Genomic DNA, 17,996 nt, shown 5'->3' with positions numbered 1-17,996 from the left:
ATTGTTTTATTATGCAAGAGTCTAATATTTTCACCAGTGTTTTGAGCTTATAGTTTACAATTTGTATCCACAGTGTGTGTTTTTAAAAAAAGAAATCTTGTGCAACATCATCTGAAAACACAATGTCAGATTCCACATATACTCTGACGATACCCAGCTCTACCTCGCCACCATCTCTCTCGATCCCTCCATTGCATCTGATTTGCCACTCTACTTGTTTGATGAGCAGAAATTTCTTCCAATTAAATATTGGGAAGACCGAAGACTCTGTTCCCTCGCCACTGATTCCATCCCACTCCCTGGCCACTGTCTGAGGCTGAACCAGACTGAACCGTGGTAATCTATATGGCTAATCTGAGCTGAGCTTCAGACCCCATATCCTCTCCATCACCAACACAGCTTACTTCCACCTCTGTAATATCATCCATCTCCACCCATGCCTCAGCCCATCTGATTCTCAGACCTTCATTTATGCTTTTCTTGCCTCCAGACTCAACTATCCTCTCGGCTTATCCATTTTCCACCCTCCATAAACTATGCTCTCCTGGCTGGATGCTCATCTTGCATCTTTCGTAAATTTGAGCTCGGCCAAAGCTCTGCTGCCTGTACCCTGACTCGCACCAAGTCCCACTCACCCATCACCAATGTTCCCGTTGAGGTGCGTGGCCACGCACCAATTACGAGGTCCTGCACTGGCTGCTCACCAACGTTGAGGCTAGAAGAGATATTGTGCTTGCGTGGCTGCACAGCAAATTTAAAAGGCCCGCGCAGGGAAGAAAATTAGTGAACATTGCCCATAATCCCTATGTTCACTGACTGACTTTGGATCCTGGTCCGCCAACGCCTCAAATTTACAATTTTAAAGCTTGTTTGCAAATCCCTTCGTGACCTTTCATGTCCCTTTTCCCTTTTATCTGTAACCTCTTCTAGCCCTACAACCCTCCGAGAATTCTGCGTTCCTCCAATTCTGGCCACTTGTGCATCCCCACTATCAGTCGCCCTGCCATTGCTGTAGGCCCTACGCTCTGGAATTCCCTCCTTAAACCTCTCCGCCTCTCTTCCCCCTCTCTCCTCCTATAAGACTCTTCTTAAAACCTATCTCTTTGACCAAGCTTTAGGTCACATGTCCTAATATTTCCTTATGTGGCTCGGTGTCAAATTGTGTCCTTTGAAGCGCCTTGGGATGTTTTATTTTGTTGTGTAGCATCTTCCCAGATGCTTTCTAAAAGTAACTGGTGTTCCCAATGGAAATGTAATGCCACTTTTCACAACAAGGGACAAAGGGAGTGATCTTGCAGTAATTTTAAGTTTATAAAGGGGTTAAGAGGTTTATTGTTTTATTGTTTCTAAGCGTCCTTGATGAGTACACCTCCGTTCTTGACCAACAGTGGGGTAGGGCCTTGGGTGCTTGGGCCGTAGGTGGTCTTGACTGTGCTGAAGAATCCTCCCACGTCATGGTTGTTGGCTAGCTGCTGGATCTCCTGTGCTTTCTCCACCCTTTGGGTAGTGGGTTTTTTGTTGGACCTCGCCCTTCAGCCATCTATAGAGCTGCTTTCTTGCTCTCGAGTTGGGTTGCTGCTTTAAATTCAGAAATGCCTTTCGCTTGCGGCTTATTATCTCCTGGCCGTTCTCGCCAAACCAGTCTTGGTGTTTCCTGGTCGTGTGACCGAGGGTCTCTTCGTAGGTGCTGATTATGGAAGCCTTGAGGGAAGACCAGGCGCTGTGGGCACCCTGCATCGTCGAGGGTCGGCAGGTTGGCAGTGAGGCGCTGGCTAAATAAGGCTTTTTTATCAGGGTCTTTGAGTGCCTCTGCGTTGATTTTCCTGCGGCATTGTTTCTGTTGCCATTGCTGTTTTGGGACTATATTGATAATGACGGAGCGGATTAGGCAGTGGTCCGTCCAGCATTCGTTGACTCCTGTCATTACTACTAGGGAAATCAAGGGGTATGGTGAGAAAGTAGGAATGGGGTACTGAAGTTGCATGTTCAGCCATGAACTCATTGAATGGCGGTGCAGGCTAGAAGGGCCGAATGGCCTACTCCTGCACCTATTTTCTATGTTTCTATGTCATAGCGCGGGTGATGCGCACATACTTATGGTCCCTCGCTTGGACGATGACGTTGTCGAGCAGATGCCAGTGCTTGGAGTGAGGGTGTTGCCATGATGCCTTGCTGCAATGCTTCATCTCACCCTCCGCAAGCTCCCCGCTGGATTGGAACTAAACTATAGAACAAATGGGAATCTGTTCAACCTTCGTCGCCTCCAGGCCAGATCCAAGATCATCCCATTCTCTGTCATTGAACTACAGTACGCAGACGATGCTTGCATCTGCGCACACTCTGAGGCCGAACTCCAAGTCATCGTCAACACCTTCACCGAGGCATACGAAAGCATGGGCCTTGCGCTAAACAAAGACAAAGATCCTCCACATGACCCCCGCCACACAGCACTGCGCCCCCGGTCATCAAAATCCACGGTGGGGCCTTGGACAACGTGGACCATTTTCCATACCTCGGGAGCCTACTGTCACAAGGGCAGACATCGATGACTAGGACCAACACTGCCTCCAGTGCGCCAGCCTTTAGTTGCCTGAGGAAAAGAGGGTTTGAAGACCAGGACCTCAAATCTGGCACCAAGCTTATGGTCTACAGGGCAGAAGTGATACCCGCCCTCCTTTATGGCTCAGAAATGTGGATCATATACAGCAAACATCTCAAAGTGCTGGAGAAGTACCACCAGCGCTGCCTCCGCAAGATCCTGCAAATCCATTGGGAGGACAGACGCACCAACGTCTGTGTTCTTGCTCAGGCCAACATCCCCAACATCGAAGCATTGACCATGCTCGATCAGCTCCGTTGGGCGAGTCACATCGTCCGCATGCCCGACACGAGAATCTCAAAGCAAGCGCTCTACTCGGAGCTTTGTCACGGCAAGCGAGCCCCAGGTGGGTAGAGAAAACGCTTCAAGGACACCCTCAAAGCCTTGTTCATACAGTGCAACATCTCCACTGGCACCTGGGAATTCCTAGCTCTAGACCACCCAAAGTGGAGGAAGAGCATCCGGGACGGCGCTGAGCACCTCAAGTCTCTTCGCTGAGAGCAAGCAGAAATCAAGCGTAGATAGCTGAAGGAGCGGCGTCAACCCAGGGCCCCCCTCCAACCACCCACCTTTTCCTTCAACCACTGACTGCCCCACCAGTGACAGAGACTGTAATTCCCGCAGTGGACTCTTCAGCCACCTGAGAACTCACTTTTAGAGTGGAAGCAAGCTATCCTCGACTCTGAGGGACTGCCTATGATGATGATGTACTGTATATTTCTTTGGTGCACATTGATTTAGAAATTATTTGAGTGGTAATCAATAGGTTTTATGGAAACCAATGTCATTGACTGAGTTAATTTTGAGTACTAATTAAACTCTGCTGCTTAATCAGGGAGCAATATAAAATTCAAAATGTTTTTGATTTTGAAAAGGTGTTCATGCTGAAACTTTCATTGATTTTTTGTTTTCTGTTATAGGTGCGAGCCTCCAACCTTCAGGATTTGGTCTACAAAAATGGACAAGCAGGGATTACAAAAGCCACTGTTTCAATTACCTTTGACAACTTTGACAAAAAGCAAAGTCCTCTGGGCTTTGAGACACATGATGAAATTACAGTCTCAAGACAGGTACTTTTCCAATGTTTTTATTCTATTTAAAATTTCACATTGCTGCAATGAAAACAGTGAATTTTATTTAACGATACTTTTTTTTTAGGCAACTACGGGAGATTAAACATTGAGTTGTTAGGAAGATTTCGATGTAACATCCCCTTTCCACTTTTTTTCCCCACGCCTTCCCTTTTCGGCTCTTGAATCCCTGTTCTGCATTGCGGGGTGGATTCCGTAGCACTGGTGCAATAAATAATTGTGAACAAATTGCAGTTTTCAACTTAATATCTGGGCTGCTGGACTTTCCCCGATGGTCGGGAAAGATGGGTATAAGCCAATAATTGAGGCATCTGTGACCAAGCAGATAACAACTTTTGCTTCCAGACGAAGGATTTATATTTGACTGATTTATATTTGCTACTGTGGTGGCTGGTGTGCAACGGCCACCACACATTAAAAAAATCCACGCACAGGCATCTTTCACCTTTTCAATATGCAATTTGGGACCTGGAATATTAGGTCCTTTATTGAAACATCTGGGAACTCATTAAACTCATCACTTTTTGATGTGGAAGCAAGTCATCCTCGATTCGAGGGACCACCTAAGAAGAACAATAATTGCTACTGAGAGCATCACGGTCTTGAGGTGGTGGCAGAAACCACCTCTAAGCTAGTTTTGCTGGCTCCTGAAGCAGGAGTGTTGCGTCTTTTACAGCACTGCTGTATTTCTGTTGTGTTTAGTGTCGCAGACTACACCTGCAAATCTTTACGATCTATGAACCAAAGTGTGACCTTGCACAATATTGGGTAATGTAGCAAACCCAGGAGTTGAACAGAAATGCTTTTACTGTAGTTAACTTATTTGATATGTCAGGACCTGTCTTGTGAGCTAGACATGGGGAAAGTGGCTGAATAAACAACGTTTTTTAGGCTACAAACTATAGAACCAGTTCATTAAAAGTAGCAGTAGACAATATAGCAGATTGCATGTGGGTTTCATTGAACCCATAGAGTCTATAGCCCCTGTCTGCATGGACTTTAATAACTGGAACAAGATTGTCCAAGATGCACTATCTGTCCCATTTTGATAGTCAAGCAAGAACAGAGGCAATCACATCCATGTTAGGGCTGAGAAACTATGTAGGATTATTTCACCTTGTGTTTTACAGCTGGAGAATTAAGTTCTTCATCTTGAGTGAAGGATAACGATAGATTTAAGGACTCAAGAATTAGGAGTAAGCCATATGGCCTCTAGCCTGCTCCTGGCTGATCTTCGATCTCAACTTTTCCTTGAGCAGTATGTAACGGAATCAATCAGGGGGCAGGCTATCTTCGATCTGGTCCTGTGTAATGAGACAGGATTAATAAACAATCTCTTAGTAAAGGATCCCCTGGGAATGAGTGACCATAGCATGTTTGAATTTCAAATTCAGATGGAAGGCGACAAAGTTGGATCTCAAATCAGCGTACTAAGCTTAAATAAAGGAGACTACAAAGTTGTGAGGGCAGAGTTGGCTAAAGTGGACTGGGAAAATAGATTAAAGTGTAGGACAGTTGATGAACAGTGGTGTACATTTAAGGAGATATTTCATAACTCTCTCAAAATATATTCCAGTGAGGAGGAAAGATAGCCATCCGTGGCTATCGACATAAATAAAGGATGGTATCTAATTTAAAAACAAGGGCATACAAAGTGGCCAAAACTAGTGGGAGAACTGAAGATTGGGACGTTTTTAAAAGTCAGCAAAGAATGACTAAAAAATGATTAAGAAAGGGAAGATAGACTATGAAAGTAAACTAGCACGAAATATAAAAACAGATAGCAAGAGTTTTTATACGTATATAAAAAGGAAAAGGGTGGCTAAAGTAAATGTTGGTCCCTTAGTGGACGAGACCGGAGAATTAGTAATGGGAAACATGGAGATGGCAGAAACTCCTGAACAACTATTTTGTATCAGTCTTTATGGTAAAGGACACTAAAAATATCCCAACAGTGGATGGTCAAGGGGCTAAAGCGGGGGAGGAACTTAACACAATCACAATCACTAAGGAGGTGGTACTCAGTGAGATAATGGGACTAAAGGCAGGTAAATCCCTTGGATCTGATGGCTTGCATCCTAGGGTCTTAAGAGAAGTAGCGGCAGGGATAGTGGATGCGTTGGTTGTAATTTACCAAAATTCCCTGGATTCTGGGGAGGTCCCATCAGATTGGAAAACTGCAAATGTGACGCCCCTATTTAAAAAAGGCAGACAAAAAGCAGGAAACTATAGACCAGTTAGCTTGACATCTGTGGTTGGGAAAATGTTGGAGTCCATTATTAAAGAAGCAGGACATTTGGAAAAGCATAATTCAGTCAGGCAGGAGTGGGCATGGATTAATGAAGGGAAAGTCATGTTTGACAAATTTGCTGGAATTCTTTGAAGATGTAACGAACAGGGTGGATAAAGGGGAACCAGTGGATGTGGTGTATTTGGACTTCCAGAAGGTATTTGACAGGGTGCCACATAAACAGTTACTGCACAAGATAAAAGTTCACTGGGTTGGGGGTAATATATTAGCATGGATAGAGGATTGACTAACTAACAGAAAACAGAGAGTCAGGATAAATGGCAACCAGAGAATGAATCAGTCAGTAACTAGTGGGATGCCGCAGGGGATCAGTGCGGGGACCCCAACTATTTACAATCTATATTAATGACTTGGATGAAGGGACCGAGTGTAACGTAGCCAAGTTTGCTGATTATACAAAGATGGGAGGAAAAGCAACGTGTGAGGAGGACGCACAAAACCTGCAAAAGGACATAGACAGGCGAAGTGAGTGGACAAACATTTGGCAGATGGAGTATAATGTTGGAAAATGTGAGGTTATGCACTTTGGCAGAAAAAAATCAAAGAGCAAGTTATTATTTAAATGGAGAAAAATTGCAAAGTGCTGCAGTACAGCGGGACCTGGGGGTCCTGGTGCATGAAACACAAAAGGTTAGTATGCAGGTGCAGCAAGTGATCAGGAAGGCCAATGGAATCTTGGCCTTTATTGCAAAGCGAATATAAAAGCAGGGAAATCTTGCGACAGTTATACAGGGTATTGGTGAGGCCACACCTAGAATACCACGTGCAGTTTTGGTTTCCATATTTAAGAAAGGATATACTTGCTTTGGAGGCAGTTCAGAGAAGGTTCACTAGGTTGATTCCGGAGATGAGGGGTTGACTTTTGAGGAAAGGTTGAGTAGGTTGGGCCTGTACTCATTGGAATTCAGAAGAATGAGAGGTGATCTTATCGAAACATATAAGATTATGAGGGGGCTTGACAAGATGGATGCAGAGAGGATGTTTCCACTGATAGGGGAGACTAGAACTTGGTGGCATAATCTTAGAATAAGGGGCTGCCCATTTAAAACTGAGATGAGGAGGAATTTCTTCTGAGGGTTGTAAATCTGTGGAATTCGCTGCCTCAGAGAGCTGGGTCATTGAATAAATTTAAGTCAGAGACAGTCTTAACCGACAAGGGGTTATGGGGAGTGGGCAGGGAAGTGGACCGGAGTCCATGATCGGAACAGCCATGATCGCATTAAATGGCGTAGCAGGCACGAGGGGCCGTATAGCCTACTCCTGCTCTATTTCTTATGTTCTTAACTCCACTTTCCGCCTGACCTGCATATCCCTTGATTCCCCAAGAGTCCAAAAATTTATCCATCTCTGCCTTGAATATACTCGACGATTAAGCATCTACAGCCCTTTGCGGTAGAGAATTCCAAAAATTCTCAACCCTTTGATTTAAGAAATGCCTTCTCATCTCTAATATTAGACTCTCCACTCAGGGCGGGGGTACACCCTCTCCGCATCCACCTTGTTAATCTCCCTCAGAATCTTGTGTTTTAATGAGATCACCTTTAATTCTTCTAAACTCGAGAGAATGGCCAGACCCAATCTACTACATCTTTCCTCACAGGGCAACCCTCATCCCAGGAATCAATCTAGTGAACCGTCATTGCATCGCCTCCAAGTATATCCTTAGTCAGATCAAGAGACCAAAACTGTACACATTATTCCAGGTGTGGTCTCACCAAAGCCCTGTACAATTGTAACAAGACTTGCTTACTCCTGTACTCCAACCGCCTTGCAATAAGCCTTCCGTTTTGCTTGCTGTACCTGCATGCTGACTCTCCTGTATGAGGACACCTAATTCTCCCTGAACACCATCAACTAATAGTTTCTCACCATTTAAAATATATTCAGTTTTTCTATTCTTTCTACCAAAGTGAATAATCTCACATTGTACTCCATCTGCTACCTTATTGCCCACCCACTTAACCTGTCTATACCCCTTTGCAGGCTCTGTGTCCTCCTCACAGCTTACTTTCCCACCTAGCTTTGTATCGTCAGCAAACTTGGATACATTACATTAGGACTCTTCAGCTAAGTCATTTAATATAAATTGTAATTAGTTGAGGCCCAAGCACTGATCTTTGTGGCACCCCACTCGAAAATGACCTGTTTATCCCTACTCTCTGCTTTCTGTCCGTTAACCAATCCTCTATCCATGCTAATATGAGCCCTTATATTGCCTAACAACCTTTTATGTGGCACCTTATCGAATTCCTTTTGCAAGTCCAAATGTACTATATCCACTGGTTCCCTTTTATCTATCCTGCTAGTTACATCCTCAGAAACTCTCATTAATTTGTCAAACACAATTTCCCTTTCATAAAACCATGTTGACTCTGCCTAATCATATGATTATTTTTCTCCCTTTCTCCCTCCCATTCCCACTCTGACGTTTCCACGTTTGGTCTCCTGCAGTGCTCCAGCCTTGTACAAGGTTAATGTCAGGAACGGAAACTGGGCAGTCAGCAGCTCTGTGAATTTTGCCTTTAGCAATTCCAGCCCTCTATTATTTCCACCCTTAAGGAAGAAAGAACATGCATTTATGTAGTGCCTTTCACAACCTTGGGGTGTCCCAAAGCACTTTACAGCCAATTAAGTACTTTTGAATGTAGTCACTGTCAATGTTCCCCATCATTTTTGGGGGCCGCATGGCCCATTCAAAATACCATGTCTGCGCATTTTTACTGTTTAAAAGCCGGCTGCGCTGGATCCCGGAGTGCGGCCACACAGCTTGAAGGGAATGTAGGTCACTATTGTAATGTAGGAAAATGCGGCAGCCGTATTGTGGAAAGCGAGATCCCACAAACATTAATGACTTAAATGACTAGATAATCTGTTTTGGTGATGTTGCTTGAGGGGCAAATGTTGGCCAGAATGCTGGGAGAACTTCCCTGAAATATAGATGGGGGTGATTTGATTGAGATTTTTAGGATTTTGAAAGGAATTGATAGGGTAGATAGAGAGAAACTGTTTCTACTGTTGGAGGAGTCTAGGATAAGGACACCTTAAAATCGAAGCCAGGCCATTCAGGAGAAAAGCTAGGAAATACTTCTTCACAAAAAGGGTTGTAGAAGTGTGGAACTCTCTCCCACAAAAAGCAGTAGATGCCATCTCAATTGATTTTAAATCTGAGATTGCTAGATTTTGCTTGCCAAAAGTATTAAAGGGTATGGAACCAAGGCTGGTGGGTGGAGTTAGGATACAGATAGCCATGTTCTCATTGAATGGCGGAATGGGCTGAATGGTCTACTCATGTTCCTATGTTCACCCTTCCCTATATTTTTCTATCAGTTTCACGTCCCACCGTGTTTCCTTTTATTATGGAACTCTTTACTCTTTCTATTGCCATTTCTCAGTCTGACTCTGATGACCATTATATATCTTCCATGACTTTTTAACCTCTTTTCAGCCTTTTTGGAAAAAAGTCTGTTCACAGACTATGTTCCCTGTCAGCTGCGCTTTGTTCTGCGTGGCCTGTTACTTTTAATTCCTTTTAAATTTCTGCACATGCGCAGTATTTACAAGTGGTCTGCATGGGACCTTGCAGATTGCTGCATAGCCGCGCAGCTGAGGGGGAACATTGTTCACGGGCTATTAAATCCATTAGCTGGCTTAAAAAAAGATTATTCACAGGATGCGGGCGTTGCTGGCAAGGCCAGCATTTATTGCCTGTCACTAATTGCCCTTGAGAAGGTGGTGGTGGTGAGCCGCCGCCTTGAACCGCTGTAGTCCTTGTGGTGAAGGTACTCCCACAGTCCTGTTAGGGAGGGAGTTCCAGGATTTTGACCCAGTGATGATGAAGGAACAGCGATATATTTCCAAGTCAGGATGTTATGTGACCTTGGAGGGGTAGTTGGAGGGGATGATGTTCCCATGCGTTTGCTGCCCTTGTCCTTCTAGGTGGTAGAGGTCATGGGTTTGGGGGGTGCTGTCGAAGAAGCCTTGGCGAGTAGCATCTTGTAGATGGTACACACTGCAGCCACGGTATGCCGCAGCCACAGTATTGATGTGGCTGGGCCAGTTAAGTTTCTGGCCAATAGTGACTCCCAGGATGTGATGGTGGAGGATTCGATGATAATGCTGTTGAATGAATGTCATGAGGAGGTGGTTAGACTCTCTTGTTGGAGATGGTTATTGCCTGGCACTTGTGTGGTGCAAATGTACTTGCCACTTAGCAGCCCAAGCCTGAATGTTGTACAGGTCTTGCTGCATGTGAGCACTGACTGCATCATTATCTGAGGAGATGTGAATGGAACTGAACACTGTGCAATCATCAGAAAACATCCTCATTTCTGACCTTGTGTTGGAAGAAAAGTCGTTGATGAAGCAGCTGAAGATGGTTGGGCCTAGGATGCTGCCCTAGTAATAGTAGTTAACATACCTGACTCTTGATCTTTACCATTGCAGTTCTGAAAGGCCTAAACTCCATATTAACAAGCCTACTGCGTAGTTTCAACACTTAATTTCAGTTCTCCAACATTTGCAGCTTTTTAAAAAAAACTCTTGATCTTTTCCTGTGCTGCCATTTTCTCTCCTCTTTGATATGGACAGTGTTATAAAAGAGCTATCTTGTCTTTTTTCAGTTCTTATATAGGGCCTGTGCTTAAAATATTAATGTTTTTTTCAGATTTTGTTGGACATCCTATTTTGTGTTCATATTTCTAATTCAAACATTTAAAAAAAACTTTTTATCTGTTTTATGTAAACCGTTCTTAAAAGTGCATGAAAACAAATACATTTTCACAAAGTGTGTTTTACAAGCAGTCCTAATTAAAATCAATATTGCACAAACTCATTAAACAACACTGATCACTTATTTTTCTAATCCTGGACTGTCAGTGGAATTGATTGGTGTTTATCTGATAAAATGGGATGAAGGTGGTTGGATTGTTTGAGGAATTCACCATTCTGTTGCTATTGCACTGTGATTTATGTAAAAGATTGAGATTGCTTATGTAGGTTTTTAGACGTACAGTATCTGCAGATTTCTACATTGACTCTTAATTGCACTTCAGATATGTTTTTCTTTAAAAAGCTGTGTTTTTGAAATTATTGTATTCATATTGCAAGGCATTTATAAAACTTCATTTTTCAGGTGGTAATTGGTGGGAGAAACAAGTACCTAATTAATGGTGTGAATGCAAACAACACCAGAGTGCAAGATCTCTTCTGTTCAATTGGCCTGAACGTCAACAACCCGCACTTCCTTATCATGCAGGTTTGTACATTTAGATGCAAGTGCTTTTCATCTAGCAATACGTTAAGCCAATAAATGTGGGAGCTGTTGTTTTGTGTACTAAATAGTGAAAAACTAATGCAAATCTTGCCAGAATGCTGTGCTATACAGCACTCTATTTTGTTGGACCATTTACATAATTATTTGCAGCTTCATGAAGATTTGGAAAAGAGCAGAGAGAAATGGAGGAGAAATTGAAAGGGATGTAGACAATTAAAGGGTTAGGCCTCGGCTCCAGTATTGTGTTCAATTCTGGGCACTCCACTTTAGGAAGGACATCAAGGCCTTGGAGAGGGTGCGGAAGGGATTTACTAGAATAGTACCAGGGATGAGAGACTTCAGTTATGTGGAGAGATGGAGAAGCTGGGTTGGTTCTCCTTGGAGAGATTTAATAGGGGTGTTTAATATCATGAAGGGTTTTGATAGAGAAACTGTTCCCAGTGGCAGAAGTGTTAATAACCATGGACATAGATTTATGGTGATTGGCAAAAGAACCTGACTAAACACTTTTTTTACACAACGAGCTGTTGTGATCTGGAATGCAGTGCGTGAAAGTGTGGTGGAAGCAGATTCAGTAGTAACCTTCAAAAGAGAATTGGATAAATACTTGAAGAGAAAACAAATACAGGGCGATGGGGATAGAGCAGGGGAGTGGGACTAATTGGATAGCTCTATCAAAGAGCCAGCACAAGTACAATGAGCTGAATGGCCTCCTGTGCACTGCGTACTATGGGTCGTGGACGTCAATATCGATCACCAAGAGTGGTTAAGTAGCATCATCTCTGACCGAGCTGGCTGAGTTTGAAGGAAATAGCTGCCAGACTGGGCTTGCAACAGGTGGTGAGAGAACCAACAAATGGGAATAGCCTATTTGACCAGTCCTCACCAATCTACCTCTTGCAAATGTGTCTATCCATGACAGTATTGGTAAGAGTGGCCACACAACAGTCCTTGTGGAGACAAAATTCCATCGTCGCACTGAGGACTCTCTCAATTATGGTGTGTTACTACCCCCGTACTATGTGGGGTAGATTAAGAACCGATCTAGTAACTCAAAATTGGGCATACACGAGGTGTTGTGGGCCATTACATATGGATATGATTATGATCTGTTGTTTAGGCCAGGAAAACAACAGCAGCATGTATTTTATAGCGCCTTTAACATAGTAAAACATCCCAAGGTGCTTCACAGGAGTGTTGTCAAACAAATTTTGACACTGAGCCAAAAAAGTAGATAATTAGAGCAGATGACCAATAGCTTGGCCAAAGAGGTAGGTTTTAAAGAGCATCTTAAAGGAGGAAAGAGAGGTGGAGAGGTTTAGGGAAGGAATTCCAGAGCTTAGGGCCTAGGCAGTTGAAGGCACAGCCACCAATGGTGGAGTCATTAAAATTGGGGATGTACAAGAGGCCAGAATTGGATAAGTGCAGAGATCTTGGAGAGTTGTAGTACCGGAGGAGGTTACAGAGATGAGGAGAGGCGAGATCATGGAGGGATTTGAAAACCATTTTAAAATTGAGGCGTTGCTTAACTGGGAGGCAATGGAGGTCAGCGAGCACAGGGGTGATGGTTGAACAGGACTTGGTGTGAATTAGAACACGGGCAGCAGAGTTTTGGATGAGCTTACATTTATGGAAGATGGGAGGCTGGCCAAGAGTGTGTTGGAATAATCAAGTCTAGAGGTAACAAAGGCACGGATGAGTGTTTCAGCAGCAGTTAAGCTGAAGTAGGGGTGGAGTCAGGCGATCATTAAGGAGTTGGAAATCGGCGGTCCTATGATGCCGAGAGAGAGATGGAGTTTGCGGCGGGGACCAAAGACAGTGGCGTCGGTCTTCCCAATATTTTGTTGGAGAAAATTTCTGCTCATCCAGTACTGGATGTCGGACAAGCAGTGTGGCAATTTAGAGACAGCGGAGGGGTTAAGAGAGGTGAAGGTGAGATAGAGCTGGGTGTCGTCGGCATCCATGTGGTACCTGTTTTCGGATGATGTTGCCAAGGGGAAGCATGTAGATGAGAAATAGGAGGGGGCCCAGAATAGATCCTTGGGGGACACCAGAGGGAACAGTGTGGGAGCGGGAAGAGAAGCCATTGAAGGTGATTCTCTGGCTATGACTGGATAAGAATAGAACCAGGCAAGTGTAGCCCCAACCAGCTGGACATCGATGGAGAGGCGTTGGAGGAGGATGGTGTGGTCAACTGTGTCAAAGGCTGCAAGCATGTCGAGAAAGGCAAGGAGGGATAGTTTTCCACAGTCACATAGGATGTCATTTGTGACACTGATCGGGCTGTTTCAGTGCTGGGGCAGGAACCTGATTGGAGTGATTCAAACATGGAGTTCCATGTGGGAGATGTTGTACTTCAAGTCCTGTATCATTTGAATATTTTATGTTCCTGTCTTTCAGAAAGGAATTTCCTGCACTCATCTCTCTCTTTCCCCGCCCCCACCCCCACTCCATGGTGTAAAATGTATATATTTTTTTAAGAGACAAATCTATAATCCAGATATCGATGAACGAAATTTCTGTTGACATTGGATCAAGTAAATGTTTAAAATCATGAGGTTGTACAAGTTTTGTTTTTTCAAAAGAGCTGTGCATAAGCCCTGCCTGCATCAGTAAGAAATTGTGCCTTTCCATTCATAGCAGTAGCGGGGGTGCTATACCACCATTTAAATATGGGATGTGCATTGTAGAGTTACAGGCTTAATGAGGTTAGCGACGACAAAAAAATATTCAACTGTGGAAGCCTATTCTTTTCCATCATGGCTGTTCCAAATGTGGCTTCAATATATAGCATTTGAAATACTAATTCAACATTTTTGGGGGAAAATTATAGCACAGCTTGGTGATTTGACATGTGACATGGAGTGGGATGAATAATGGGTTATGTTCATGATATCAATAATTCTAGCTTGGCCATCAGGCGAAGCCCCTGAGTTGGGAGGGAAAACTCGGTAAGCAGTCACTCAGGTTGGTGTACAACTAATTGAGAGCTTGAGCACCCTTCTCAGAAGTTGGAGCAGTGGTCTGCTTGCTCTCTTCACCAAAGAATGCAATATGGGCAGGGGAATATTGATGGAAGTGGAGAGGAGAAAGTAATAGTTGGAAGAAAAATATAATCAATTAGCGAATCAGACACACAAAATTGTGTAAACTCCCCGTTGTATTCAGGAAGGCTTCCTACTTTACAAGTATTGTATCACTTTATCTGTCATGTGCATGTCTGTGGATTGCAGATTATAAAGAAAGAGATTATTTTGCATACGCTGCTGCATTCAGGTATTGCTGATTGTAAGTTATATAAAGGTTTCAAAGCACGTGATCTTTTTAGAGATGGCCTTTTAAAATGTGTTTCTATTGTAAATGTGTCAATGAATTTAATGAAACATGGTATTAAAAATGTTATACAGTTTGAATGTATGTTTGAATATTGAAAAGGTGGCAACATTTTAATTGAAAACCATTTCTTACATTTTATACATTTTATGTGCTAAGTTTTTAAAATAACATTCATTTTGCTTTTAGGGTCGTATCACTAAAGTTCTGAATATGAAGCCTCCAGAAGTAAGTATTCTATTTGTCTGTTTCCTGATACCATGAATTACCTGTATAACCCATGTGAATGGTAGCTCTGACCTGAGTGGATTTGTCGTGTTTTATACTCTTAATTCTTTCAGACTGGTACACGGTGTTGGAGAGGTAGCATCTGCAAAACTGAGTTGCCAGAGTTGAGTTGCAGGAGCAGTAGGTCGGCTGTGAACCCCCATTCCAACCTGTGGGACTTGGTTATAAGCAAAAGAGATCTCGAGCTGAACATAGCCGAAGAAGCAAGTGCTTAGCATTTAGAACGGTTAAGAGGTAGTCTATTCCATAACTTAACTGAAAAGGGAAGTCCGGGTTCCTCATTTAACAGAATAAAGGGGGATTCAGGCTTGTTAGAATGGCAAATAATCTGAATGGATGAGCAGTTTCTGTACCTAGGTGAGCTGGAGCTAGTGAGCAAGTGCTTTGCATCTATTATGTATTTCTCTTTTTCATCCATACTACCATCACATGCACTCTATTACTGAATAGCTGAGATGGGGAACCTATGGGGGGAATTGCTTTGTGTACCGTTGTCCTATCAGTGCTTGGCCCAGAATATTAATTATTCAGATATGTTCCATCTTCCTTCTCCGAAAGAATTAACCTTGCAGTGCTTTTGAGGCTGCCGTTACCTGCTATATACCTCCTCCTTACAGGGCTCGACAGGGTAAATGCAGGGAGGATGTTTCCCCTGGCTGGGGAGTCTAGAACAAGAGGTCATAGTCTCAGAATAAGGGGTTGGCCATTTAGGACTGAGATGAGGAGAAATTTCTTCATTCAGAGGGTGATGAATCTTTGGAATGCTCTACCCCAGAGGGCTGTGGATGCTCAGTCGTTGAATATATTCAAGACAGAGATCAAGAGACTTTTGAATATTAAGGGAATCCAGCATTTATGGAATAGTGCAGGAAAATGGAGTTGAGGTAGAAGATCAACCATGATCTTATTGAATGGCAGAGCAGACTCAAGGAGCCGAATGGCCTCGTCCTGCTCCTATTTATTATGTTCTTAGAATCATAGAATGGTTACAGCACGGAAGAAGACCTTTTGGCCCGTCATACCCGTGCCGACTCTCGGCTATTCTTACTCCTCTGCCTTTTCCCTTTAGCCCTGCAATTTCTTTTCCTTCAGATAATTATCCAACTCCCTTTTGAAAGTTAAATTGAGTCGGCTCCACCACCCTTTCAGGCAGTGCATTCCAGATCTGAACCACTCGCTGCGTAAAATTTTTTTTCTTGCATCGCCTTTGGTTCTTTTGCCAATCACCTCAAATCTCTGTCCTCTGGTTCTTGACCCTTCTGCTAATGGGAACAGTTTCTCTCTATCTACCCTGTCCAGACACCTCATGATTTTGAACATCTCAATCAAATCTCCTCTCAATCTTCTCCGCCCCAAGGAGAGCATCCCCAGCTTCTCCAGCCTAACAACGTAACTAAAGTCCTCATTCCTAGAATCATTCTCGTAAATCTTTTCTGCATCTTCTCTAAGGCCTTCACATCCTTCCTAAAGTGTGGTGCCCAGAATTGGACACACTATTCCAGTTGGGGCCAAACCAGGTTCACCATAATTTCCACACACCAGTACTCTATACCTCCTATTTATGAAGCCCAGGATCCCGTAAGCCTTTTTAACTGCTTTCTCAACCTGCCCTGCCACCTTCAACAATTTATGCACACATACCCCCGGGTCTCTCTGTTTATGCATCCCCTTTAGGATTGTACCATTTAGTTTATATGTCATAATGCTTTCTTTCTTTCTACCAAAACACATCACTTCACTCTTTTCTGTGTTAAACTTCATCTGCCACGTGGTTGCCTATTTCACCAGTCTGTCTGTCTTCTTGTATGTGATAAAGTTGTATTCGTGTGTAGAGAAGGTTTAAAGCTGCATGTTACAAATCTTCAAATAAATGAGTTCCATTTTAAGTCTGCTGAGTTATGTTGCTTTTACAGCACATACACTTTGATTCATGCATCCGTGGTTTATAGAAAAAAAGCGTTCATGCTAATCAGTTATATGCTGAATGTACTATCGGTTGTGCCAGCATAGAGTTCACAATCCCAGGTCTGCAGGCTGTTAATGATGTGACCTATACACTGGGTTTACAACTGGTCTTTTTATTTTATAATGTGCAGCTTGGAGTACTCTGTTGTAAAATAGTTTTGATATTGTCTGTTTATAGGACAATACTGAACCTAATTGTTCATTCTTGTTCCTTAGATTCTATCTTTGATTGAGGAAGCAGCAGGGACCAGAATGTACGAGTGCAAGAAGTTAGCTGCCCAGAAAACAATTGAGAAAAAGGAGGCCAAACTGAAAGAAATTCACACGGTAAATCGGTTGTCCCCATTGCAAGTGAAATAATAATGTAATGTTAATGGCACAGTTTTCCAGCATTTTCTGTTTTATTTCAGATTTCCAACATCTGGAGTGTTTTGCTCTGGAGCATATCCCCCAGAACTATGAAGAGACAATAGGACCTAATCGGTCCTATTTATGTTATAAGGACACGAGAGTGATATATTCACATTTTAACAATTGTGGAAATCTGAGATGGACATAGAGATCTACCACTCTGTTAATGATAGGCTCCACAAAAGCCTAATGCATGAATCTTGATCTGTTACTGAGCCAAACATATTGGGAAGGCTGCTGCTTCGATTCCCAGTCTGTCCTGACAGCTCCTCTCATGTGGGTGACAGTGGAGGCACTACAATTGACATCAGCATATCCATGAACTAAAGAGGAAAAGCATTAGTTGGGACTTCTACTTCTAATTAACATCTACAAGGATGTGCGAGAAGTAGATGAAGCTTGTCTGTACTCCTGCAATTCAATAGCTGACTGCTTATTGTTGAGGGCCCTGCATTTGGGTGAGGTACTGGCAGTGCCCATGGTTTAGCCCAGCATGAATCAATGCCTTCATAAGAAGGGGTATGGGAGAAAATTGAGATTTAAAAACAATTCTCGTCAGGACTAGGAGACGGGACTGTGGGTGTCATTATTTTAAGTTCAGTGTTGTTCCTCAAGTTACTGCTTTGCCAGTAGCACTGTTCTCATGATGTTCAGTGATTTGTGCTATTGAATAAATATCAATTCTACATGTTTTTCTGGCATGCTAACATTTTGGAAAAGTGGTGG

The 17,996-nt window shown here is 43.2% G+C and overlaps 1 protein-coding gene across 2 annotated transcripts in view; it reads left to right on the top strand.

The window, feature by feature from the left end:
- smc2 (structural maintenance of chromosomes 2) overlaps window positions 1-17,996 on the top strand; it is a 68,930-nt gene that overhangs the window by 5,295 nt on the left and 45,639 nt on the right. Inside the window, exons 2-5 of one of the 2 annotated variants that reach the window (XM_070887964.1) lie at window positions 3,520-3,669; window positions 11,133-11,255; window positions 14,796-14,834; window positions 17,076-17,186. In XM_070887964.1, coding sequence (XP_070744065.1) covers window positions 3,520-3,669; window positions 11,133-11,255; window positions 14,796-14,834; window positions 17,076-17,186 — 423 coding nt within the window. Of the gene's footprint in view, window positions 1-3,519; window positions 3,670-11,132; window positions 11,256-14,795; window positions 14,835-15,058; window positions 15,129-17,075; window positions 17,187-17,996 lie in introns of those variants that run through there. The other variant, XM_070887975.1, reaches the window with a different exon arrangement.

Source organism: Pristiophorus japonicus, chromosome 1 (assembly GCF_044704955.1).
Source record: "Pristiophorus japonicus isolate sPriJap1 chromosome 1, sPriJap1.hap1, whole genome shotgun sequence".
NCBI classification, from domain to species: Eukaryota; Metazoa; Chordata; class Chondrichthyes; family Pristiophoridae; genus Pristiophorus; species Pristiophorus japonicus.
This window is presented reverse-complemented; position numbering and strand designations above follow the sequence as displayed.